The 25276-nt window shown below is 42.5% G+C and overlaps 2 protein-coding genes across 29 annotated transcripts in view; one reads left to right on the top strand and one right to left on the bottom strand.

The window, feature by feature from the left end:
• CSGALNACT2 (chondroitin sulfate N-acetylgalactosaminyltransferase 2) overlaps positions 1 to 25276 on the top strand; it is a 268548-nt gene that overhangs the window by 58300 nt on the left and 184972 nt on the right. The gene's annotated exons all lie outside the window — the stretch shown is intronic.
• Positions 1 to 25276, bottom strand: part of RASGEF1A (RasGEF domain family member 1A) — a 49212-nt gene that overhangs the window by 17380 nt on the left and 6556 nt on the right. Inside the window, exons 1-3 of one of the 2 annotated variants that reach the window (XM_067000144.1) lie at positions 8705 to 8876; positions 7308 to 7487; positions 768 to 896 (exon numbers count right to left, since the gene is read on the bottom strand). In XM_067000144.1, coding sequence (XP_066856245.1) covers positions 768 to 896; positions 7308 to 7487; positions 8705 to 8710 — 315 coding nt within the window. In that variant the 5' untranslated portion in view covers positions 8711 to 8876. Of the gene's footprint in view, positions 1 to 767; positions 897 to 7307; positions 7488 to 8704; positions 8877 to 25276 lie in introns of those variants that run through there. The other variant, XM_013175321.3, reaches the window with a different exon arrangement.

The following is a 25276-nucleotide window of genomic DNA, read 5'->3' as shown; positions in this document are numbered from 1 at the left end:
TAGAAGAATGGATCTAAAATATGCCCAGGATTTGAAGAGTTTGAGATCTTCAAGTATTTGCTGACTTCATCCTTGTTTCTGCCGCTTATATTTGCATCCCAGCTGGGACTATTCTGGTACTTTGTTTTCAGTCAAGTCCTTCAATACATGTTTTCCATAATGGTGAGACTTAAATGGATTTCAGTGCATATCATAAACTGTCCCCGTTACGTCTAATTAGTTGTAGTAAAACTGCATATTCATACGTGCAAGCATAGGCTACCATTTCAAGTAGTGCATCCCTTTATTTTCATGAGAGGAAATTTCCTGATTTACTGTTACACCAAGCTATATATAACACCCCAGCAATAACAGGTTCCTAGTGTACCTCTAGCAGACCTCGCAGCTCTGATAGCATGATGACGGGACTCAGATTGCAGACAGACCTAGCCTGGCGAAAGCCCAAAGGTGCAAAGCGAGTTGCTGGCCAGGTTTCACGGAAGATAAACATTGCTCCAGCACGCGGCACTGACCTGGAGCTCACGAGCAGAGTTGTGTTTCTGGCCACCGTACCGGGCTGATAAGGTACTACGTTACCTACAGTTGTAGTCAGCAAAGAAGCAACAGTGCTTCAAGGAAGACAAGCCAAATAAAAGCACATTCAGTAATACATGCTGATCGTAATTTCAATTTATTCTTTATCCATCTATTTAGCTTTTTAATGAAAAGGAGAGTGGGAAATAAATGACAGCAGCACAGCCAAGTGCAGGACATAAATGTTCATTTACCTTTTCTGCCTCAGTCCCCGTTTCCAGCTGCTGCTTTTGTTTGATGCAGATCTGCCCCACTTTAGCCAAGAGCTCATGGGGGTGAATGAAGACTCGGGAGCTCAGCAGGAAAGTGAAGATGTAAGTCCTCTGTGGGAGCAGAGAGGAAAGAAAGCAAGTTGAATAACTTTGGCAAAAATCATCTGTCTTCCCTGGAGACTAATAACAAAAACTATTCTATAAAATATAAATGTAGCTTTACTTCTCTTAAACTTTATGTAATCCTTCCTTCCTCCAGAGAGGTTGTGGTCTTTTCTAGCGCTGTTAAGAGGAAATGTTGTAGGCTTCAAGGCTACTGTGGTGTTGTTTCCAGATTGCCAAATTATTTCTCTTTAAAATGGCCAACTTAATATGCCTAACTAGTCATCACTCACCAAAAGACAAATGAAATATGTCCAGCCTAGGATGTTATGCCACTTGAACACTATTATTTTTGCTGCTTGGTTTCTGCAGGAACGACTGTTTTTCATTGAGCTGCAGAAAACTGCTTCATGTGTATTCCAAACCACAGCCGTAATTTCTTCATGTATCTTTTTTCTTTCCTTTTTCCCACAGTCACTGACACAAGCTTTAGCGTAGATTGAGGACATATGACAGTAATTCAGTTTTAGGCTTACTTTACCTATGTGGGCCTGTTTCAGACTCCTTTCAGCATGAATTCTACCAGTATGTGTCAACAATTATTACTGCTCATTAGAAAAAGCCTCTCCATTTGCCTCGTAAAAACTGTAATGCATCGTATTCCAAATCATACTCTGGGCAATTACGCTGATGTGAGAATGCCTTTGTGCCCTGGTCCTGCTTTGGTGTTTGAAACTTGGCTTCTGTATTTGGATGTAATCGCCAGAGTAACGTTGTTAGCATCTCATAAGGACTTCTGTTTTTCCTTGAGGCTTTTTGACAAAAATTGTAGTTAGGAAATTGCAGGGGATCTCCTTTGCTATGGATTTCAATTGCCCTATGCTATGTTTGCAGTGTGTACTGTTACTTTGAACCATATTTTTAGAAATGTGATTTGGCAGGCCACAGCCGGCTGTGCATACAAATAGTCGATGTGCACATGTCACCACGGATTGGGCAAGTAAATTGAGACATCTAAAAACTTACAGCCAGTTGTCTAAAATATGGCATCTTTACTGTTTGCTACTGAATTTTGCCACTTGTAGTCTCTAAAACATACTTGTAGCCAAACAACAATGGTATCTTCGAATCCAAAAAAATTATGGAGTTTAGCTCTCTAATTACAATAATATGTGCTATCAATGAAAAATGTTTCTACTTCTCTAGTATCCAGCGTGCCCTAGAATGTAAGTTTAGTATTAAAATACTTCCAAATATCAGAATGGGAAAAAGGAGTGTTTTTAAAATATAAATGAAGTTAACTAGAGGTCAGTGTGCTGAGAGTTGGGAGTGTTGAGAGTGTGCGAAGTATATAATAGATTAAGTATGTATCCATGGAAAATCCAAAATCCAACTCTTTCCCAAGCTTGCAGAGGAAGCTAATGAAGGAACAGAGTGAAGTGTGACACTGCATTTAAAATATAAATTATGATTTGAAGGCCTTATAAGCACCGGGGATCATGTATTAAATTAGGAACAGTATTAAATCTGTGCAATTAAAATGAATTCATCTGTAGGTTTTGACTCCTCTACAGCTTATGAATAGAGGAAGAGAGGAGGAGAAGGGTTAGGTTAACTGGATGGGCACTTTGGGTTGGGTTCTTGAGAAGCACTTCCACTGTCTACCAGAGACAGACAGCTGGGGCCACCTAATGATCTTCATAATGACTTCATAATTCATAATGACTTCAAGTGGGTGGCCTGGACAGCAGCAGGACACAGCACAGTTTCCCTTCATGGTGGCATGGCTGCAAACATCCCAAAAATGGACATAGCGATAACTTAAACTGGGCTTCTGCCCAACATTGCTTATGTCTCTTCAGAATTTTCAGAATTAGAGTTACATGACAAAAAAAAAAAGTTTATGAATTTTAACAAGAAATTTAATGTAGCTCTTACACCTGCGTCTGGAAACAGTTGATGACATTGAGCTAGCTTTGGAGAAACTTTATATATAAAATGTTGAGTAGTGCATGCAACGTGTTACCGGCTGAAGAGCTGACTTGGTTACAAAAGGGGACTTGGTTATGTTATGGGGACAACATATCACTTGTTGTATGCTTACATATGTGAGAATGATCCTTAAACTGATGCACTTCCTTTAAGAATTAAAACATGAGACAGAATGCTCTTGGTTTTGGGGGGGAGGGGAGGAGGGGTAACCTACGCCTGGTTGTCCTCTCTTAGTTTTTGTAGCCAATTTCTGTCTTTGTTTCTATCAGCACTGTCCCTGAACTTAAAACTGTGAGTCTGGCCCATCTGGGAAAGGAATTTAGCTGCTGGGTGTGTCAGCTGTCACAGGGTTGTGTGAAGATTTTTATTCTGGAAATGCGAAGCAGCTATTGCTTTTACCCTATTTTGCATTTAAGAGAGCTGGGGAATAAAAAAAAAAAAAAAAAAAAAAAAGAACTCTGATACTTTTTCATCCCTTCCCCACATTCTTGTTTTTTGGAAGTCTGGAAGCCCACGAGAAAGTTGCCTGTACACATAAGTGGCAAAGAACCAAAATGCAAGCTGTGCTGCCCTGTTGGTGACCTTCGCTCTGATAAGCTGGAACACATTCTTTTAAGGAAAGATATAATTTTGCTTCTCGTACTAATTCTAGTGTAGGTCTCGTTGGTGGAAGTCTGTGTGATGTGGGACAATGTTTGTCCAGAGCGACTCTAAGAAAGCCCCACTCAGAGTATCGTTTCCCTGTTGTTATACTGTAAGAAAAGAGTGACCCAGATGACCTGTACTTGTGTTCGGTCTCTTTGGTACTGTTTTGTATGAGGTTCAAAAAAGTGCTGAAGTGGCAAGATACAGGAAGATACGCGGCCGTAGAAGTGTGTGCTTTTCATTTTAGGCTTGCTGGTGTCTCTCTGTAATCACCAGTATCTGTACTGGACCCGTGCGATGCTTTTCCAGACAACGCTGAACTGCTAAGTTGTAGAAACAAATTATTATTCTTCTGGAACCCATCTGCTGTATTTATGCCACTTCTTAAGTCACTTAACTAAGGCTGGTTTACAATATATGAGTGTCCGGTCTTACTTCTTAGGTTTCTTTTTTTGATACTGCTGGCATAGATTTGATACTTTTTGCTTATGCTGGCATAGACAAGGGAGTAACTGCAAGTAAGAAACAAGTTAAAAATTCTGTGTCTGACAGCAGTGCTGAGCCCTGTCTCCCTGCCTCTGCTAATAACCACTTCCTGTCCAATAGAGAAAATCAAGGCTGAACTAAGCTGTACACATCAGCTTAGCGGTAGGTCTCAGTGGTTAGGAACGTAGCTTTTCTGGATAGGAAATATTTCACACTAATGTCAGATGTTTTCTCCAGATTGAGGATTTCTGTGATTTATTACACCTGTATGCCTACACCCATATAGGCTAGATGTTACAACAGCGTAAAGACCCCCACTCTCTCATAGGCAGTCCCCCACATGTGAAGAAGATGGTTTGGAGAAGGAAACTTAGCTAGCTGGTTTGACAAAAAATGATTAAAAATGCTTCTGTAAGCTATGAGATTGAAAGTTAAGCTCCTCTTATCCTATAGAAGTGACAGGTATTTGGGAGGAGAGGCAAAAAAAATATAAAAATCTTTCTGTACTTGGAACAACTTAGCTGACACAAAAGGGTCTTGTGCTTTACAAGAGAAAACAAAGCCAGATTCCTCTAGTGCCTAAAGTTGTTGCTAAGAGATGAGCTGAATTATATTTAAAAAAAAAAAAAAAAAAAAAAGGCAAGCACACAAGACTAAAGAAGGAATTGTTACTCTCTGACCCAAGAATGTACTGATGTTGTCTTGAGGAGGAGAAAAAAAAAATACTTTCTTCATGCACTCACTGCTCCTTCTGGAACTTCTTGTTTGTGAAACATTTTCTTGAAACACTTTCTTGCTTGGGCACAAGGGTTGCAGACTGGTACATTCCATTCCTAACCTCCCGAACTCCTCTGTCTCACGAGTATACGTTTTCCTGTGTGCTGAACAAGTCCCTGTACACAAACAAACCTCAAAAGAGCATACACAAATGTAGGCCCTTATCTTTCCTGTCCTCCCTTGTCTGTCTCTTGTTCTGCCAACATGGCAAATACATTTTTATTTTGCCTCTGTAACCAGCACAGAAAGATACTGTGTTTGCTTTCTTCCCCACCCCCTTTTTTTCCAGCTGGAAGGTTACTGCAATCTTTAGCTTAATGTCGACAGAGACAGGAATGCTTTCTAAGCATGGTGCTTAGATGTACTGATCCAAAAATTTGGATGAGTACAGCAACTTGTAGATGTGTCACTCTGAAACTAAAGGTAATCTCTGCAAACGTAACCAATAGCTTCTCTTGGTGAGAATTAATGGGTGATGCCTTGCCCCCTCTCTCTGCCTGTGTGGCCAGAGACAGGCAACTGGGAGGTGCTTATACCTTTCTCTTGAACAAACAGTGTTGGCCCCTCTTCTGACAGGACATCGGCATTAAGTGGCTATCACACTAACCTTTTGTGGCAACTTCCCTAAAAATAGAAGTGGGCATGAAATTAAGCATAAACATGAAACTGAACTGAAATGCAAAACTTGCACCTACTCAAATACAGCTCTCTCTTCATGTCATTCAAAGCTTATTTATCTACTTGTCTTAAAATGAATCCTTTTAGCTAAATTGGGTGATCTGATTTAACTAAAAGAATGTGTCCTGCTGCAGAGGAGATGTACTTGTCTTAATACTGTTTTTCATCTCCCTTTCCCAGGAGCTCTCTTGATTGCTTCTGCTGTATCTCTCCCAGCTGTCAGCTCGCTGTCTATTTAAACTACAGCCTCCCAGGGTGGGGTCTGTGCCTGCGTGGTTTGCGATGCTCCCTTGCACAGGGTATGGGATAGCACCATGGAAACCAGCAGCATTCCAAAATAAGTCACAGACCCCTTAAGTAGTGCTCGCTTTATGGAACCATTTTCAGAGTGGCTGTGTTATAAATAGATCCTATATTACAACAAGGGATGTGCATTAGCAGCTACTTAAAAAACTTAGTGATATTCCAGAAATCCAAGCAGCAAATAACTACATTCCGGTATTAAACAAAATCCAAGGAGCAGAGTCCTTGGAAAGCTTAGCAATTGCAGCCTGGAACTATTTCACTGGTATGCCATGTTTCAAGGTTCTCTTCAAGCTCGAACTTTCTTCTGCATCTGCTCTACACTATGAGTTTGTGTGGGGTGCAACAGGGGTTTAATGCCTAACTATGGCGATTCCTCTGTGTCTTATAAAGGTACTTAGCATCCACTGAAGGTAGCGCATATTGAAATGAGAGGTTTAGAATTGAATTGGAAAATTAAAACATCCTCATTTTGCTTTTTCGTTTTAATCTCTCGCTGATCATTGCTGGAAATTCTGCTGCTTATACCCACTAAACCCATATGGAGGGTGCCTTTTTTGTGCGTGGTAACTGTAAAGATGTGTGGTGTGTATGTGTGAGCTTGAGGGGATTTTACTGTGACCCATGTGAAACCAGAGTAAAAAGTTCTAACGGATCAGACTGAGAGACATACTGCAAAGTATAGATTCTAGCATGGGCAACTAACATAGTGGAAGTTCAACATACCAGTCAGTACTGAATGCAGTTTCTTTTTGCCCTATCAGTCTTAAAAAGAGTGGGGTTGCTTCTGCCATAGCTGCTGCTTTTTCATACTTGGAATATAACCTATATAACCTCTCAGATCTTTGGCAACCAATTTAAATAACATCTTTCATTAATGGGTACAAAGGGTCGATTTAAGTGATAAAGTGATCTCTTAATAATATCCTAAGTTCAGAATCTTACTGCATGCCCTACAGTTATCAGTAATATTTACTTCAGGGGACTGCAGTGAGGACATTTAATCAGTTGCAAAATCATTTTCAGGCTCAGAAACATTATCACAGCACTCACCCATTAAATGTGTTGAGAAAGACAGCATTATAATCACAATCTATTTTTTTTCCTGATGGTCTAACTAGGAGATGCACAGAAAATTAAGCGGTAAAAAAATACCAGAGCTGATTTGAGCTGAAAGAGCTGATCTACTTCTCTAGGTAGGAGCTGGTTAAAAGTTAATCTTGGCTGTGTTAGAGGTAAAGCAGCTTAGAAGGATTGAAAATTATGGCTAATGCTGCTTTTAATTGGTTCTTAAGGCACCCGTTTGGGTTCAACATGGCTTTACCTTTCTAACAGGCATCCTTACTAACAAACAAAGGCGAGTATCCCCCACTGAGCAACATATTTATGGAGTGAATATTACAAAGGAAATCAATGCATCTTTAGCCTACATCTTAATCTCAAATCAGGGGGAGGTAGAATTTCTTGAGGATGCATCAGTCTGGATCCTAATGCCAGGAAACCATGAGAAGAAAAAAACCCTCTTCAGTGCCTACTTACGTCTGGATAATAGTCCATGGTGGGCACCAGGCGCTCTATCAAGGCCTCCAGCGATCCAGAAACAATGTTCCCGTCCTGATAAACAGGGTCCACACACCTCTCTCCCATGTCTGGCTGCACTTGCCCACTACAACTGGAACCAAGCATACTGGAAAATATTGGCGTCTGGGGCATAGTTTCCTGCAGAAGTGGGGAGAGAAAAAGGGTTAAGCTCTCTTTTTGTCTTATGCACGGGTATCACAGAGGCATACATTACGCACAATTACATATCTGACTGCTTGCAGCCTGGGCATTTGAGCTAAGCTCTGAGACCAGCTGCATGTCTTGGAGTTGGCTTTTGGCTTTGAAATGCACGTGAAACTATGTCACTGAAGCCGTAGCTGCAGAAGCTATACGAGATCTTTTCACTGCACATGATTTCTTCTTTCTCTCCAGTTTTCCCCCTGCTCCTTATGCTTAGAACTGAACAGGGATGATACGTAAAACGCTTTCTGAATTCTGCCTTACTGAACAAACAACAGAAACTCTGCCCTGATACCCCTCTTTTTACTTTTCTGAAGTCAGACCTTTGGGCGCAATACTGATGAACTTGTGATGATAAATCCTTCGCTACTCCTGTAGCTGGATGAGATACAGGATCTCTGCTGAAGGGCATCTCCTGCTCGTCAGTGTCACTGGGACCGGGGGGCTCACACTATTTGAACAAAACCGCCTGTTTTTGGTATGTGACACGACTGGCTGGGTGGAAGGGCATGCTGAAATACGCAGCTCTGGTAGCAGTCTCTTGGAGCTTTCTGCTTAGGAAACAAACCTGCTGTCGTTAACACACAAACCACACGCAGGTTTGGGGTTTCCACCTCCCTCCCCTTGGCCACAAGCTCTACCGCTCCCCTGCAGCCACCACCGTGAGTACACTCCGGGGTTTTTCTGTTTATTTGTTTAAAACTGGCTACGACTTAGACACGGACCGCTGCTGCTGCATGCAGGGGCAGGAAGGTACCGGCGGTGTCCCCGCGCCGAGCCGCAGCAGGTGAAGCGGCGCCGCCGGACCGGCCCCAACAAAGGCGGCGGCGCACGACCGGGGGGCGCCGGTGTGCGTGGAGGGGACGGGGCACGGCAGGACCTCGAGCCGCCCGCCGCTTCGCGCCGCGCTTGTCGGGGCGGCACGTCGGGAACCGCTCTGGGACCCCGAAACTCCCCGCGACGCGAGGACCGCGGTTCAGGGAGCGCTTCGAGCCGCTCTTCTCTTCATGCGGGTTCTCCCAAGCGACGCGCACGCTGCGCCCAGCCCCGCGCCCTCCCGCAGCCCGGCCGGGGAAGTTGCGGAGCCCCGGGGAAAGTTCCCCGCGCCCCGCCGCCCGCCCGCCCCGGGTCCCCCCGCGGGTCCCGCCGCTCACCCTCATCTTCCCGAGCCGCGCCGCGCCGCGCCGAGCCGAGCCGCGCCGCCGGCCCCTCGCCCGCCGCCCGTGACGTCAGCGCCCAGCGCGGCGCCCGTTGGCTGGGCGCGAGCCGGGGCCCGTTCAAACGGAGCCGGGCCAACGGCGCGGGGGCGGCCGGGGCCGCGCGCGCCTGCTGCCTGCCCGCCCGCTGCCTGCCCGATGCCGGCCCGCCTGCGGGGCTCGGGGCCCGGAGCCCCGGGCGCTGTCCCCGCGCTGCCCCTCGGCCCGGCTTCCCCGTTCCCATGGCGACCGCCGCGGCAGGGGGCGGGGCCGACGGTGCGCGTGCCCGCGGGAGCGCGCAGCGGGGCGCGCGTGTGGGCCCTGCGCTCGGGGCCGTGAGGCGGTGCTGCGCGTGGAGGGCTGCGGGGCGCCGTGGTGACCCGCCCGGTACCTGCAGCTGGGAGCGCCAGCGGGGCTGAAAAGAAGCACGGCCGCACACACATACCCGGTGTCGTTCTGCGTCCGGGCTGCTCGGCCTTCCTGCCCTGCTCGGGCGGCCGCTGGGGCTCGCAGCGTTACACGCCCGCGTGAGGGGAACTCGCGGAGCTGATCGGGCTCCAGTCACAAATTCAGGCAGTCATAAACGCAACCCCTGCTCCTTTCTGGTTTCCGTGTTACTACTCCTTTCTGCAGTCAGATACAGTTTAGATTTTTTTTGTACGTCTGTATAAAAGACGTACGTGTGCGTATTTCATGTTTATAAATGTAAATATGTGTGCGTGTGCTTGTACGCATGCATGTGCATGTATATATGTATTGGCACATGTGTCACAGAAAACAAATTCAGGGAGGTGTACTGCTCCTTTTCTAGCATGCACGATGCTCTTTTGGAGCACTGTATCACGTAGTCTTGGGAGGTAACATTTACAACAGAGAAGCTGAGGACCTAAATTCAGCTCATGTAGCGTGCAACAGATGAATCACTTTATCATTTCATTTCCATTTCTTTTTCTGTAAAGCCTGGATGATGACCTTTAGCTATCTGTATTCTGAACGTTGAAATCCTGTAGGTACAGAAACTCCCTAAGGTTTAATTTTTTTCCTTTTTTTTTTAAAAAAAATAATTATTTTGTTTGCTTGCTTGTTTGTTTTGTTGGAGTTATGTAAGTTCTGTTCCTGAACAAATTGCTTGCATTTTGAAGATGTTTTCATCAGGCACTGCCTCATGTTACTGGTGGGCGGACCCTAGAGCGACGGGAACCAGCGCAGTCTGTACTTGTTCTGTAGCTCGCTGCAAAAACAACTTGAGGCGACGCTGCGCTGGTTCAGCCGGGCCGGTCGGGGAATCTCTTGCTGCAGCGTGAGTCAGCAGAGCAATGCCTGCCTGTCTCAGTCTCCACGGCTGCTTCAGCCTGTCTAATACCAGCTAACATCAGCATACACAGTACAACACCTTCTGCTGCCTAATGATCAATGAGCTGGACTGGCATTTGCACCATTTGGGTTCTGTTCCTGCCAGTGCCGCACACTTGCTGTCCGAATTGTCTGATCCCACTGAGCCTCGGTGTTCATCTGTGAGATGTCGATAAGGATGTGTTTTCACACTGTTGCATTACTTTGTCCATTTTTATATTAGGAGAGTACGTCCTTGTTTTACTGTTTGAATTTCCTTATATAGTCACATCTTCTCTTGGGGTCTGTCAGTCGATAACTTGGGAAAATTAAGGAATATTAGCAAAGAAGAATGGGTGAAAGTGAAGGAGAAACTGTTTTGAGAGCGAAGATTATGAAACAAGAGTCAGGGAAGGAAAATATATATATATATATTTCCTTCAGTGGTCATATAAACCAGCGTTTTGGAAACTACTGACTCAAATGTGCCTTTGTGTATGTTTAAAACGTAACTGCACTTAAGAGAAGCAAGCAATTACAAATATCATTAATGCTGATCTGAGACTATAACTTCAAGTATAAAGGGACTCTCCCAGAAATGCTGTCTTTGTAGCTTTTGTTGTCAAGCTACCCTTGTTGGTCACCTTGCATAGCGATCTAGTTGTTATTGTTTGGCTTCACGTAACCGAGTATGCCAACCTGATTTAAAGGCCCAGCATCTGCAGTGGAGGAAGTAAAGAGGCACAAAAAGAGGAGAAGACATAGAAAGGGGACTTAACTGAGCATGGCATTCTTCACAGTGCTGATTAAATAACAAAATGGGACAAAGCTTTCGTCTTCATCTTTTGAAGCAAGCCTGAGTTAGTGCATAGCCCTGTTTCTTACTCCGAGGGTGAACTGTTACTCAGGGATCCACGTGATGTTGAGAATGGCCAGGGTATAGAGAGGAGCACGTTATGTCCCTCTCCAGCAGTGTGTTACCCCTACAGAGCTGCATGATTTCGGAAACCATTTTGATATGCCCATTGCAAGCATAGTTATAACAGTATATTCTTGGTTCTTACATTTCAGAAGGCTTTTGTGAATATAGCCTAATATCATCATTTAGAGCATGGAAAAAAAATGGTGAATTAAAAATGCACATTATTATACATATTTTTTATTGATCAGTGGCCTTGGTTATAGACCAATCAATTTTATCTGGATCTAAAATACGGAATTTGTCCAGGAAATGTCATCAAATTCTACAAGCAGTAATGACAGCAGCCTCGGGTGGGGCTTTTGCATGGAAACAAGCTAGTAAGGAGTGTAAGAACTTACAATTTCAGGAGTAGAATGGAGGTGCAGCTTCAAAGCCTCAGGCAAATGTCTTTAGGGAACAATAGGTTTTTAGACTTATTTGTTGGGCTGCACAGATGTTCCAGGATTCCTTGTTGCATACAAATTTTAAGATTTGAAACCTATTCTCAGGCAGCTTTTAGATGAATTCAAACAGTGCTGAATTTCAGAGATTCATGCTGCAGAATAATTTGATGGCACATTAATAACTTGGCAGCAGATGGGAGTGGGAGACAAGAGCTTCAAATCGTGGTTCTGAACTCAGCAAGGCTTTTTAAGCTTGGGACTTGAAGTGGGATTGAATGCTGTAGCTATCTGTCTGTGGTTACTATCAACCACGCTTCTCTCTCTCTCTCTCTCTCTCTGACCTGGGACATGATGAATATTTCCACACAATACTTTTGTCAGAGCCAATGAATTTTGTAGTTTGAAAATGGCATTTTCCATTTTAAAAATGTTGTGTTGTAGAGGTCTTGACCAGCTCTACCCCTGAAATATCCAGCAATTTTCAGAGCAAACCAAGCTGAAAATATAAGAACAACTTAAGATGTGTTTCATTGTTGTATGTTTTCAATGCTACCTGAAATGGAAAGCTAGTTGTGAAAATTCACCTACCTATCTGGGGAACAAACTATGTTTTTATTGCCATGAGGTCAGCCCTGTGACACACCATTGAGAATAACTGTTGAGCACTGTGAAACTAATCTTTTGCTGATGCTCAGGACTGGGTCTTGCAGTTGGACTGAAAGAAATGCTCTTCCCCAGGATTCAGAGAGAGCATGGTGCTTATTTCCAGCTGTTTGTGCTGGTGCCAACATAGCAGACTCTTAACATAACGTGACACACGTTGACTATGGTACTGGGGTGTGGCTGCTCAGTACTGCCTGAGATACTAATGGCTGTTTTGGCACAGTCGCCTAAAGAAGTTCGCTAATAGTAAGTTTGTTTCCCAATTTACATACGTGTTCTGGTCTTAGAATTCTGTTCTTTTTAGGAATTAACTTGCCTGCTAATTGAGATTTAGGGTACATCAAGTTGGGAAACATCGCTGTAATGTATCATGGGTGTCCTTTATGTTCTTGGTGGTACGGATGATTCAAGTTTGTTTAAAAAACAAACACACGCGCATACAAAACAGATTTAAAAGGGGTGATATACTTCCTTGAATCACTGATGTAGCAACAGGAACATCTTACAAGTCCGATGATCTCAGGTCATTTAAATGCGTAGAGAGCTAGTCAGAGAGTGAGTGACAGAAAAAGATCTCGGAAAAAGATAGTTGGCTTAGCCTGCTCTGCTAAAAGGAACTGCGACAACATGTCATGCATAAATGCCAATTTAGGCAATTGGGGTGTAGCTGAACAGCTGCTTCTACTACAGTTGTAGATTTGTTCCCTTCTTATTCTTGTTGTATGTTTTGTGGAGATGTTGGAATCTGCTTCGTTTTGCTTGTGTCTTGTTTTCAAAGAAAAGACATAAAAACATATAAAGGCTGTTTTTAATGTTTGTGAGTGCTTCAGTGTGATTTTGACTATAACGTGAAAGAACAGAAGCATGTCAATGTAATGTGCATTCTTTTTATTATTTTTTTAGAGTCTTTTTAAGCTGAATTTTTAAAGGCAGCCAATATTCTATTTTAAACGGGTTCAAGCTTGGGTTCAAAATGAAGGAGTCCTGGTCTAATCCTAGCTATTTTGTCCTTCACTTGCATATTCATGCTTGCTGCGACACCAACTATTCCAAGAATGTGCCACCGTGCAGAAAGCGAAAATCAATTATGCCAAGAAAGGAGCACGTACATACATCAGCAATTTGGTGCCCAGGGGAAGAAAAAATCTGCATGTGTGCTGATGTCAATCTTCTTGATATGGTATTTTTGTAAATGCACATGCGTTGCTATTTTTTTAAACCATCTCAACAAAAAAGAAGTTTATTTTTAGTGCTATAGGCTTTGGGGTATCACAATTAGCAAATCAAAACTGCCAATCTGAGAAGTCAGCCCTCTGTTTGCTTTAGCAGAACCTATAACAGCAACATTGTTAGCATTCCCACAGGTATTTTGGAAGATTTATTAAGGTCAGTGAGATGATCATTTTTTATTTTTTTTCCTGTTTTCAGTCTCTTTGGTTTTACAAATCTGATTTTACAGCTGATGGTGAGAATGCTGGGTGGATGAGCTCACTTGCAGTAATTTGTTTGTTTATCGGTACTGCTGCAAGCAAATTTCTGTTGCACATGTAATGTATATCTTACCTGAATTACCGCTAGTAATTCAGTTCCTGTGCACATCTATTGCTTGGATTCTTTTTGCTGATACCAATAAGACGTTCAGCAACAATTATTAGGGAAGTTTTAGAGTGGCCTAAACTCTACTCAGTGTACAGGCAGTTAACAGCTGTTGGTTTAATTCTGATGACTTTATTTGGAATAGAACCAAACTAGGAACCTCGAGGTATGCATATTAATATCTTAAGTAAGAGGTAAGGAGAAACACTGAAAAAATAAATATGGATTGATTTTAGAAGCTCGTCACCAAAATACCAAGCATTCAAAAATGAATTTATTTTTAAGAAGACGTGTTGATGAACAACGGGAGCTGGCAAACAGATGGACGAGTCCCCAAGCTTGCTTAGAAATGTGTGTGTAGATGGACTGGCTACAGTGTGTTTCAGTATAGTTTGAGGCACATGGGAAGGACTTGCCCTATTTTATCACAACCATAGTGAATAAACAAATGTATATTGAGTTGATGCTGAGTAGTACAGAATATACAATATTGTCTCTTCTACAAGTGAGTTTAGCCTTTTTATTTATCATGGGTTGCAGCCTCAGACTATCCCAAAATAAACTTCAAACATGGAACACTAAAACATGATGACCCTTTGTGGTCAGTTTTTGCACTGGATAAAACTGAGGACCGAACTGCTGGTGAACACCCCCTTACTATATATGCATAAATGTTGAAAGTAAAACAAAAACAAACTATATATTTTTCTTCCATGAGTGAAATTAACTGAACAATTACTTAGTCTTCTGTTTTGCTAAAGGAGCTTGACATGAATTGGTCCAAGAATTAACATGACTGAGCTGCGGTGCCCAACCCTTTATGACAATATCTGCATAAGAGAATAAATGTATGTGAACTACAAATAAAAGAGATTTATTCTCTCCCTGGAACTTGCGTTTTCCCTGTGCTCTGTATTGACCGGGTCACAAATCAAATAACTGACGACAAATAAACAATGTGCGCCTTGAACTTTTTGGCTTTACCATTCGGGACTGGCAGTCATCCAAAAGTTAGCTATTACACAGGCTACCTAGTTATAGTAGTCTCCATATTCATAGGTTGTCTTTTTTGGTGAGGTGGAACACTTAGTTATTTCACTGTCAGTAGGACAATAATTTATCAAACTTGTTTCCCTCTCCTTTGCCTTTTTCAAATTCATTGCACCAACACTAAAGATCTTTTGGGGAACTTTGTTTTTATTTTATTTGAATGTTATCATTTATATTCTTCCCTCCTCTTTCCCCCCTCACCAGAATAAGGAGGATTGGATAGTGTAAAACAAATCGAGTAAATTCAGGAGCCCTATATGATCTCTGGTGTGCCCAAGACTGAACCTTACTGCTGCTGTTTGCCTCGCTCCAGTGGTGAGAAACAGATGTCACTTAGCTAGACTTCAGAGGGGATTCCCCAGGCATGAACATGTGGGAAACTTAAAGCTGATGTCGTTTCCCCGGAGGAAGCTTGTTCTTTCTTGTGCTCACTGGTGTTCCTCATCAGACAAAATTCTTGGTGTGTAAAGGCTGTACGTGGCACGAGCAGAGCCTGTTTTACTCCCAGCTGTCTCCTAGCTCAGGTTTGGGGATTTTTTTAAACTTATCTGGACATTTGCTTTTTTAAATACTGTCATTTGGGTGGGGATGACAAATCTCCCTGAAATAAACAGTCATATCAGAGTCAGGAACTTGAGCTTGCATCTGTAATCTCCGTACAGTTCACAGCACACTCCCGTGATTGATGCAGCTTTCCTGACTACCTTTGTTCTCCAGAGCTAGACAAGCCAGAAATGGGTCCAGATCGTGGATGTGTCTGGGGAGACAAGCTATAGAGAGAGAGAGGCTGGGCTTGTGAAATGGGAAGCCATCTTTAAGAAATGGTTGCAATGCAAATAAATTTCATGAAGAATCATGAAGTGGTGTTTGGAGGAGTGGCCTCCACTAGTTTGGGAAAATATAGTTATCATCTCTGTTATTTAGTTCTCTCTCCGTAACCTTTCAAAACAAATTGACATCACTATACATGCAAAATATGAAATGTTATGTAAAACTCATGCTCATACAACCATGCGCATTGCATGATAATAATAATAATAAACGTAGCCAAAAGTAAGTTTCAAATTACTTTGGATAGCAAGAATGGAAGGGATTTTTTTCCATTCATTCCCTTGTGCTGGTTTGTCTTCTGAACTGGTACATGGTTGCTTACTGTCTGAGTGAGACTTGAGCTGGTGGCATAAAAGTAAAAGCTTTGTATGCTTTTCTGTGCTATTGCAGATTTCCTGGACAGCCTTAATTTTCATAGTGGTAAGGGAATTTTGATCAGACAGTACTCTTACATTTCTGTCAGATCTATATCCAGGAAACTGATGTCCAGATGCCTTGCGTTCAAATGTAGCTATGTAAAAATAATGACTTAACTGTGTTGCAGTAGTGATTTATAACACTGAAAATCAGATTATTTTTCCTTGTGTAGGAGAATAATTCCTTATAAACATTTCCTAGCTTGCTCTGTTCTCGCTAGCTTCTCCCACAGGATATGTGCACGGCAAAGATGAGCTAGAAATTCTAAACTGACAAGCCATCCCGCTGGGAGTTAGTTGTGCTATAGATTTAACTGAAAGGGTATCAGGCAGCCTAATCCTGAAGTGAAAAATGCAACTTGGTTCACATGAAGTGTTGCAAATGCATTAAGTTACTTGAATAGTGATCTTTTCAAATTCATTAATGAAGTCTAGCCTAAATCTTAATCAGTGAGATGCAGAAACACTTTATGTGTTCAACCTAAGTTTTTTATAGTACACGAACTCCACTTAACTGGAGACACTACATTCCCTTGTTTTATGTTTTTCCAAGAATGGTTATGAGCATAATATAGAACATTGCAGGCAAATTACTCCTGTGATTACACACCAGTCTGTTTCACATCACTGAGATACGTAGGCTATACAATTCCTTGTTGTATTCTACTTTGTGCAAGACAAGCCCAGAAAAGGAGATAAATGGCATTGTGCTTACTTCCATGCTGCTTATTGGATCTGCTGTGTTTCATCGGCATAAAAATTGGGTGATGCAGGAGGAATTGCTGCATTGTTAGAGGGGGTAGGCATTTGACGTCATCTACCATCTACGCCTGGTGACGTAAAGGAGGGTTTGCTCAAGTAGAACAGTTTGGTTCTGGGAAATGGAAATAAAATTTTAAGACCAAAGAGGAAAAGCACTCTGTACAGTAATGGTTTGTATTGGTAGTTATTTTCCAAAGTAAATGAAAGCCTAGAATTGCCTAGCATTACATGCTATTTGTGGAAAATATTTCATACTAGCTGGTACATTAACTAACTTTTGTAAGATGTACTACAAATTTGTTTGTTGAAATATGTTCTTTGTTGTTTTGTAACCCCAGTGAGTCTGTTGATTGATACAATTTTTATTGTTGCTAAAGCTACTATTGTTGCTACTGCTAATAAAACCTAGTGAATGTGGGATCGTTTTATACAATGACTTCATTTTTATGGTTTGCAAAACACCAGCAAACTTAAACTGAAGTCAGTGAAGGAAAGCAACACAGGATGTCAGCAAGGGCATCTGTAAATAACGGTACAGATAACTTTATACGCAAAACAAAGAAAAATAATCTCTGGCCTGTTGTCAGATACCCTTGTCAAAGATGTGTGGTCCTTATTGCTGACCGTGCTCAAGTGGTAACCATTGCCTTACCAGAAAGGCTTCCTTCCAATTACTCAAAAAGAACACGAGGATGTGGGGTAATGAGTGGAAAACCAGGTTTCTTAGAATGCAAAACCAAAGAAGTACCTATATTTATCTTCTCATTCTACAGCCTGCACTCTCGTGATCATCTTCTGAGGTTCGATCTTTTTCACAAAGTCCACAAAGTAGAATTGCAATAATAGAAGTCAATGCTGCAATACCTATTGGACATCTATCTGGTACATAATGTAGACATCCAAGCAAGAACAGCTTATCTATCTAGAAGCTTTTCTACCTGGAAGTAGTTTATTCCTTACTTAAAATACTAGATTTTTAGGAAATCACTAAGTTTGCTGAAAGTAATGGAAAGAGACTGCTTAGCACCCTTTGAGGATCTGTCTCAGTGTACTGCAGTACTAGTTAAGGAGCCTCTCAGGATACACCTTCTGACCAGGAAAAAACTTCTAGTCTGCAGCGGCAAATGATAATAGGTCTGACTTGGTTATTTCTTCTGAAAAGCCACATAAAGAAGTTAGAGGAGGTTTCACTGGAAAGTTAGGCTTCCAGTTCTACTCTGAAAACATCAGAAGTGCATTTGAAAGCAATTTATAACCTGTCACAAAACTCTGTTTTGACATAGGTTTTGTTAATTGAACTTCTGAGGATGTGCAATTCCAAACAGCTCTGTCTAAGGCAGCAGTGCTGCTTACCTATTTCACATATTCACCTATATCACATATTCACAGGTAAGCTAAACTTTCATCTTTGTTCTACTCAGCATAGCTGTTTCCACTAAAACCTAATACATTATTCATAACTGCTTCTAATTTTGGCATAACTTTGAACTGGAGATAATTGGAACGTCTCCAATTGTCTCATACATTCACACATCAAAGAGCACGAAGTCGGCAAACAGCATTGTTCTTGCAGTGTATGTATGCATGTGTTTTAAAGCATGAGGAGGTGCTTTTTTTGCTAGGGATGTTGGGACATTCCCGGTTCTTTCAAAAATAAATGACTTTTAAAAAATTACAATGATCTCGTTGGAGTGGTGACCTAGGTTATCGTGTCCAGTGCTGCATATCTGGGTCTTGGTCCAAAACTCCTTGTAGGCAACAGAACTAATTTAAGCAGGTTTTAGGTAAAGCCCCAAGTCAAGGTAGGTCATCAGAGTTACCTAATCACTCCTTTCCCTTTGGTGCTGCGAGACTGTTAGCAGGAATCATCAGCACCTCCACGTATCTGTTATTTGTTTTTCTGCTGCATGCACCTGTTTCCTCCTTGCCTCTCTAAGCTCAGCCCAAATTCAGGTGGACTGGTGAGGAGCGCAGCGAGAATTGGAAGATATTTGCTTTTCAAGCTGCGGGATTTGCTGAGTGATCTGCTTGGTAGGAAGCAGAGTGTGAGGTCCTGCTTTGCCCAATTAGCCTTTGATGTGCAGAAAGTTTATGGCTTGAAATAGCACTTGTTGCCCAAGAAGCTGAGAAAGTAATCAGACGCACGGGTTCTCCTGCAGGCATGGGAAATAAACGAGCATCTGAAACTTTGGGGAGAGCAGGGCTTAGACCTGGGCTAAGGATGGCTGCTTGAACTGCTTTGTGTTGTGCTTGGTTTGATTTTGATCACATCAAATGAAGGAAACTTGCAGAGGCTCAAGTACATCATGTGCCTAATTCCTGTTTGAAGTTTTCTAAATATTTTATAAGTATGGTTGTTAAAACCTGACTGATTTATATGCTTCATACAACCTCACAAATGTTACAGCGCACCGCTGTCCTGCAAGGTAGCGGCAGTTACGAGCAGCCTCTCACTAGCATCTGCCTCCTAACATTTGCAATGTATGAAATATTGAGAACTGGTTTGGGGGGATTATCATATTAAGCGCTCAAGTGCTTTACTGTATAATTTGTAATAACCCATATCATTATTTTCTACAATCATAGGTCACTATTTTCATCACTGAGGTAAATGGCCTCATCTTTTTTCATTACAATTTTTCCTTATACACCATTTCTCTTAGTGATGACATGCTCAACTCTTAAAATCAGATTCTGTATGTATTTTGTTTTAAATGTGGACACAAACCGTCTCATTAATGTGCCTAGAAAAATAAAATTTAAAAAAAAAACAGATTTTGCTCATATTTTGTTACTCCCTAGATAATACTGTCTGTCAATGTGACTTAATATTCTACACACCTAGGAGCTCCACCAAACTGAGATCATAGCACTCCAGACATCACAGCACTGAACCCCAAGTCAACACACACAGGCAGTGCTTAGATTTATCTTGAACTTCCCATTCAGTTTCCCACCAAGATCTCTGCTCAGTTTAGAAAGTAATCGACAAAGTGATTGCAGACTGCAAGGGGCTGATATATTCTCCTTGGCAGCTGATAAAAGCTAGCAAAATGCTGTTTAAACTGAATTCACACATCTATAGACACCAGTAGCATTAGCAGATATAACTGAAAATTTAATCCCTTGCTTTATAAATATACCCCAGCTCTTCTCTGCATCTTTCATTTTTTTTTCTTATTGTTGATAAATAAATAATAGATTTTTTTTTTCTTCCTTCCTTTACCAAGAATGGTTTTTACCATACCTTTTGGGCAGTAAAGTAATTGCTTAAAAGTCACCTACTTGTTTTTAGAAAGTAGTTATTAATTAGCTAGGTTTACTTATTCCTATGTAGTACTTTGGTTTCTCATTTTGAGTCAAATGAGATCTTTTGCAATTGATTTTTGGAGCACTGAAGTGGTTAAAATGGAAAGGGAGGGATGTTTAATTATGCTCAACTGTTCTCAAGTATGCTTTTGAAAGTGGTAGCTTTAGTTTTTCTGTGACACTGTTTTAATTCGTGTAAATTTTGTGTCATCTTGGGTTTTATCAGACTTTGAGCTCAATCCTATATACCCAAGCATCTGTATGGCCACAGAGCTCCAGTAGTTAACAGCTCAGCTTTTCTTTGAGAGCTGTGTCTGAGAAGACTCTAACTTAGTGCACTGTTGTGTGCTAGCTGGGGAGCCGATGAGGTAAATCCATGCTGGTTTTATAAATGCAAATAAAATTGTATCCTCAGTTGGGTTTGAGAACTCTGGTCTGAGACGTGGTTTGGAATGTCACAGTAGGCTAAAATAATGTACAGTTTGTCTCTGGGGAGGACAATAACCATTCCCAGAAGTTCCCGTTATGGATTGGTCCAAACACTGAAATAGCTGAAGACTTTGGGCTTCAACAGATTTGGCTACAAGTGAGTGAGTTCAAAGCATTTTCTGTAGCTATATTGCTTTTGAAAGATTTGAATACTAAGTCAAACACTAATAACATTATACCTTGTAAAAGCATCAATTGGGCCTTTAAAATTGAATACTATACACTTTGCGTCACAAAGGAAGTACTGGAAGTACTTGCACTGCTGGTATAGTCATTATAATGACATTTCATATTATTTTTAATGTAGGCTCTTTTATGCCTTAAATATCTTAAAATCCATTGAGGCAATTATGCCCAAATTGTTTGAATACGTGACTTAAGATTCTGTCCTTCTAAAGTACACGTCAGTGCTTAAACACGTTGCTCTGTTGCAGCTCACTTACAAGCAAGTAAACATCATGGACACATGCAACAGGTGTGACTTTATTTCAAGTGTTTTTTGTAATTTTTTAATATAAAATTGTAATCTTTAACAGAAACAGCTATCTGGCATTACAATCCTCAGAACTGCGCTAGCTACTAATCTGTTCACATTCCTCATTGCTTTGAGGAGCATTCCTGTATATTTATGGCAAATGTCCCAGCACCATCTTTCATATCCTTTTTAGTGATAATGTGTGTTCAGCTTTCAGCTGCAGAGGACTAAAAGAGCATTTCAAGCCCACACAAAGTCTGATGAGAGCTCACGGCTGTGCACAAGTCAGAACAGCAAGCTGCATGTTCCCTCTTGCAGCAGTGAAGATGATCAGGATTTTATTTATATATGTATATATTTAAACATTACTCAAATAGCTTATATCAACTAGGCAAAATCTGAAAATCAGCATTTTTCTCTTTTTAAGTTCAGTGCTAGCAGAATAACTGATTTGATAAAACTATGAGAAAGTAGGAGGCTGAGGGTGGATTAAGATGCAGAGAAGTTTTCAATGAACAGCAAGTAAAAAGTCAGCCCGGGCAAGGCGTCACTTACCTTGTCAGTTTTTAACCTTCCCCCAGAGGCCCGTCCTGCAAATTCTTTCAAGTCCCATGTCCAGCTACCAGTACTTTTGCTACCCATCTTTTCCTTCCCCTCCTCTGGCCATCGCCCCCCCTTCCCCCAGCTCCTCATTAAAAGGAAAGCTTCCAGGAGCTCTGGAGCAGCAGGCTCACGCTTTCAATCAAAGGAGATTGCTGAATAGCCCTCCACTCGCAGAGAGCTCAGTGGATCCAGAGTCAGGGCCCCTTCATTAATGAGAAAGGAGTCTGTCCACCTTCTGAAACCTTTCAGCGGTCCCCGAGGCTGCCTCAGCCACACAACTTGCATTTCTCATAAATTTCCCCCCTGTGGCCACAGTTCCGTTTCTCTCTTTCTCTCCTTCATCTCTTGAAAATCAAACGCTCAAAGGTAATTTCCCTGCTCTTGCGCAAGTAGATCCCAAGGTTTCTGATCTTTATTTGCTCATTAGGAGGTGCCACTTCAGATTAATTCCCTCCTGTCCCTGGCCCCCAGACCCTTGGTTACAGTGAAAGCTCTTAGGGTAAATTAGTTGGGCTTAGAATTACAGACAAGGAAAATGAACACTTGTGTCAGGCTCGCCAGGCGTGTGCACAGCACAGGTCCGAGTGCTCGTTTTGGCTCTCAGGCTCAGTGGTTTCCACCCAGTCTTTTCACTCAAACCTCTTGTTTCAGTCCACACCCAAGGAGTTTTGTTTTGAGTTTTTAGGGGTTAGAATGAACCCTGAAAAATGAAATGCAAAGCTCGAAACAGAAGAGCTGCTGTTGTCTCTTTTGATCCAAGTTATTTTGCCACCTAAGAATCATCCTTAGCTCCTGAAACTTTGCTCTGGTTTGGTAAAAACCTTATTAGCCTAACATGTTTCATACTTAAATGAATCACGATACCTGCTTGGTTTGGGGGGATTTATTAGCTGATTTTTTTCCCCCACTAATTCTTGATCATAAATATTAATCTGACCTCAGCACCCCACCACATCAGCAATTATATATATTGTCATGTGTTGTCAGAAATGGAAAGGCAGTCTTTGTCAGGATTTCAAAACATATATGTGCATTTTTACTATGACTGTATCTAAACTATGTCTGTAATGTTGAAGGAACTGTTACTGTCAATGAGAGGACAAATCGGTGAGGAAAGGCATCATGTGTAACTTCTGTTGGCTGGGTCCCAAGACGCAAGGAGCAAGTACCCAGCTGTTATTCAGTGGATGATCTCATAAATAATACCTTAGCCTGGGGACCAGAGTTTTGTTAGCGCTGCTGCTATGGTCACATGCAAACATAAATGACTTTGCCTGCAACAAGTGTGCAGGAAGATGCTTTGTATGTGGGAATGTGAATTGATGAGGAACGCATGCTCTATAGACTGGGTGTAGCTGACTATCAACTTAGGTTTTGATAGTGCCTTGACATCAGACAATTTAGTTCTTATAATATGCAAGCAGCTACGGTGAATGGCCAAATTCAGGCTTCTGTTGGTCTTTAGACCCATCCCACTCCAAGTTAACTTTTCTGGTGTTACAGTGAATAACTTTCCATTTGTTCCACTCCTGGTGGAGTGAGGAGGAAAAAGTCATAATATGTAAGAAAGAGGAAATAATATTTTGATTGTTGAGCTGTATTTGTTATTTTATGTTAATAGTATGTACACCTTGAGGACAGAGTAACTGAAAGTGAAAATCTTAGTGAAAAGTACCTAGAATTCTTGAAGTAAAAACAGATAACTTGTCAAAACAAGCTGCGTGCAGTGAATATTTCCCTGGTAGAAAAGAACATCTAGAGGGTGTGCATCTGAGCTTCTGCGCCTGTGGTGTTAATTCCTGTGGGTGCTGACTGCTTGCTAATTTAAATAGCTCTTGCAAGTGCTCACAACCAGGGTATGAGTTGCTTGCAGGACCTTTCTCTGCCTGGTATTTGTGTAAAAGAACGCCCTTTCACTCCCTGCCGTCCTTTCAAACCAAAGGAGTGAGCTGCGGCCTGCCGCTGCCGCCGCCTGCCTCCCTGGGGACTGCGTGCCCCTCAGCCGCCCGGCCTCGCTCTCCGCCTATACGCTGCCCTTTGCAAAACACGATGCATAAAACTCCTCTCTTGGCACTGCCAGCGCATTGAAACAGACTTGCTGTTCCCCTGTACTCCAAGCAAGGTGCTGAGACCGCGAGTGCCCACCCCCGGCTGGCATTGCGGTGGCAGCCGGCAGCCCCGGCCTGGTGTGTGGGCAGAGCCAGCAGGGACAGCGCACGGGGTGGAAGGAGAGCACGGGTGGCCCTGGCCTTTGACCCGCTGCCTCTTGCTTCCCAAACCCCAGCTTTCATCCCAGCATTCATCACCCATTTTGCAGTCTGTCTTGGCTTCCTGCCTCTGGAAGTGCAGAGGTTTTTCAGGCCCTGACTGTGCAGTATTGTGCTTTTCTCAGGGTTTTTCCAGTTATCTCGCCATGAAGAACAAAACTCCTAGGCACAGCCGAAGCTCCTTATGGTAACTAAAACAGCACTGGAGTGTCTCAAGGATCCCTGACCCCCAGCGGTTCACAGAAGTGTGGTTAAAACTTGTTCTCCTATTTCAGTTTTCTAAGGGAAAAGGGTTCAGCCTCTTCTAAATTCTGCCCTGTAGAAACTAAACTAAATGTTACTGTTATCTCTATTCTATATCCTCACTCTTTTAGAATTGATTAAAACTCTTTTACTGCCACGTGGGCTGCTCTGGATTTTCAGGTTATCCTTTGAATTATATATGGTTGTGTTGGATCAGTTACCTGCTTGCTTTTTTATTACTCCTAAATTTGAGAAAAGGCTAACAGGGATCTTCGGGGGGGAAAGGCCTGTGTTTATTCACACGAACAGCTCTGCAAGGTGTGGTACTGCCATACAGGAAGGTCCTTGCTTAAAACAATCTAAAACTTGGGCTCTGCCAGCCTTCGCCTTCTGTTCTGCTGCTGCAGAGGTCAACGACTCAGGGGTCAGGGCATTCGCCAGCGACCGTGGTGCCGAACAGAGCCGCTAAGTGAGCGCACAGTGAGAGCTGGGCTCGCTGCTGCAGGGGCACGGGGCCACGAGCAAGGCCGGGCCTGGAGGCCGCAGGACCCTCACGTCCTGGGGTGCGCCTGCTTGTGGCCTCTGTTGCCTTCCCCTCTGCTGGCCTCAGCTCCCTGAGAACGGACGTGGTCGTCAGGTTGTTGCTGCGTGCTGAGGAAGTACCAAGTGGCTAGGGCAAGCTCTGATACCCAGAAAGTCTCTGAGATGTTATCTTTGTCCAGCAGTAGCTGAAGCTCTAAGTCCTGCCCTCGGCCTGCTGACAAGTCGCCCTTTCCTTCAGTGCAAACCGCCCCTTAAGAACGGCGCTGCGAGCGGCTTTCACAGTGCGGTTCTGAGTCACGAAGCTGGAAGGTGCCGAGCAGATGCAATGCCTGTCAATTTGCCATGACTGATTACCAAAGAGGTCTGCCTCGTGCAGATTCTCCACTTCTTTCATATGCTCGAGGACTGCCCAACTTCTTTGTTTACTTTTTACTGTCTCATCCGCAATTAAAATGCGAGGATTCTGTTTTTGTAGAGATCTATCTAAATTAAGAAATCATTATTTATTTGTTTAGGCTACACAAATCAAATTTGATGTTCTCATTCAAAGCAGAGACTCTTTTCTTCTGGGTGTCATTAGTCTACA

Source organism: Anser cygnoides, chromosome 7 (genome assembly GCF_040182565.1).
Source record: "Anser cygnoides isolate HZ-2024a breed goose chromosome 7, Taihu_goose_T2T_genome, whole genome shotgun sequence".
Taxonomy (NCBI): Eukaryota; Metazoa; Chordata; class Aves; order Anseriformes; family Anatidae; genus Anser; species Anser cygnoides.
Note: the sequence above shows the minus strand (reverse complement) of the source record. Positions and strands in the feature narration are given on the sequence as shown.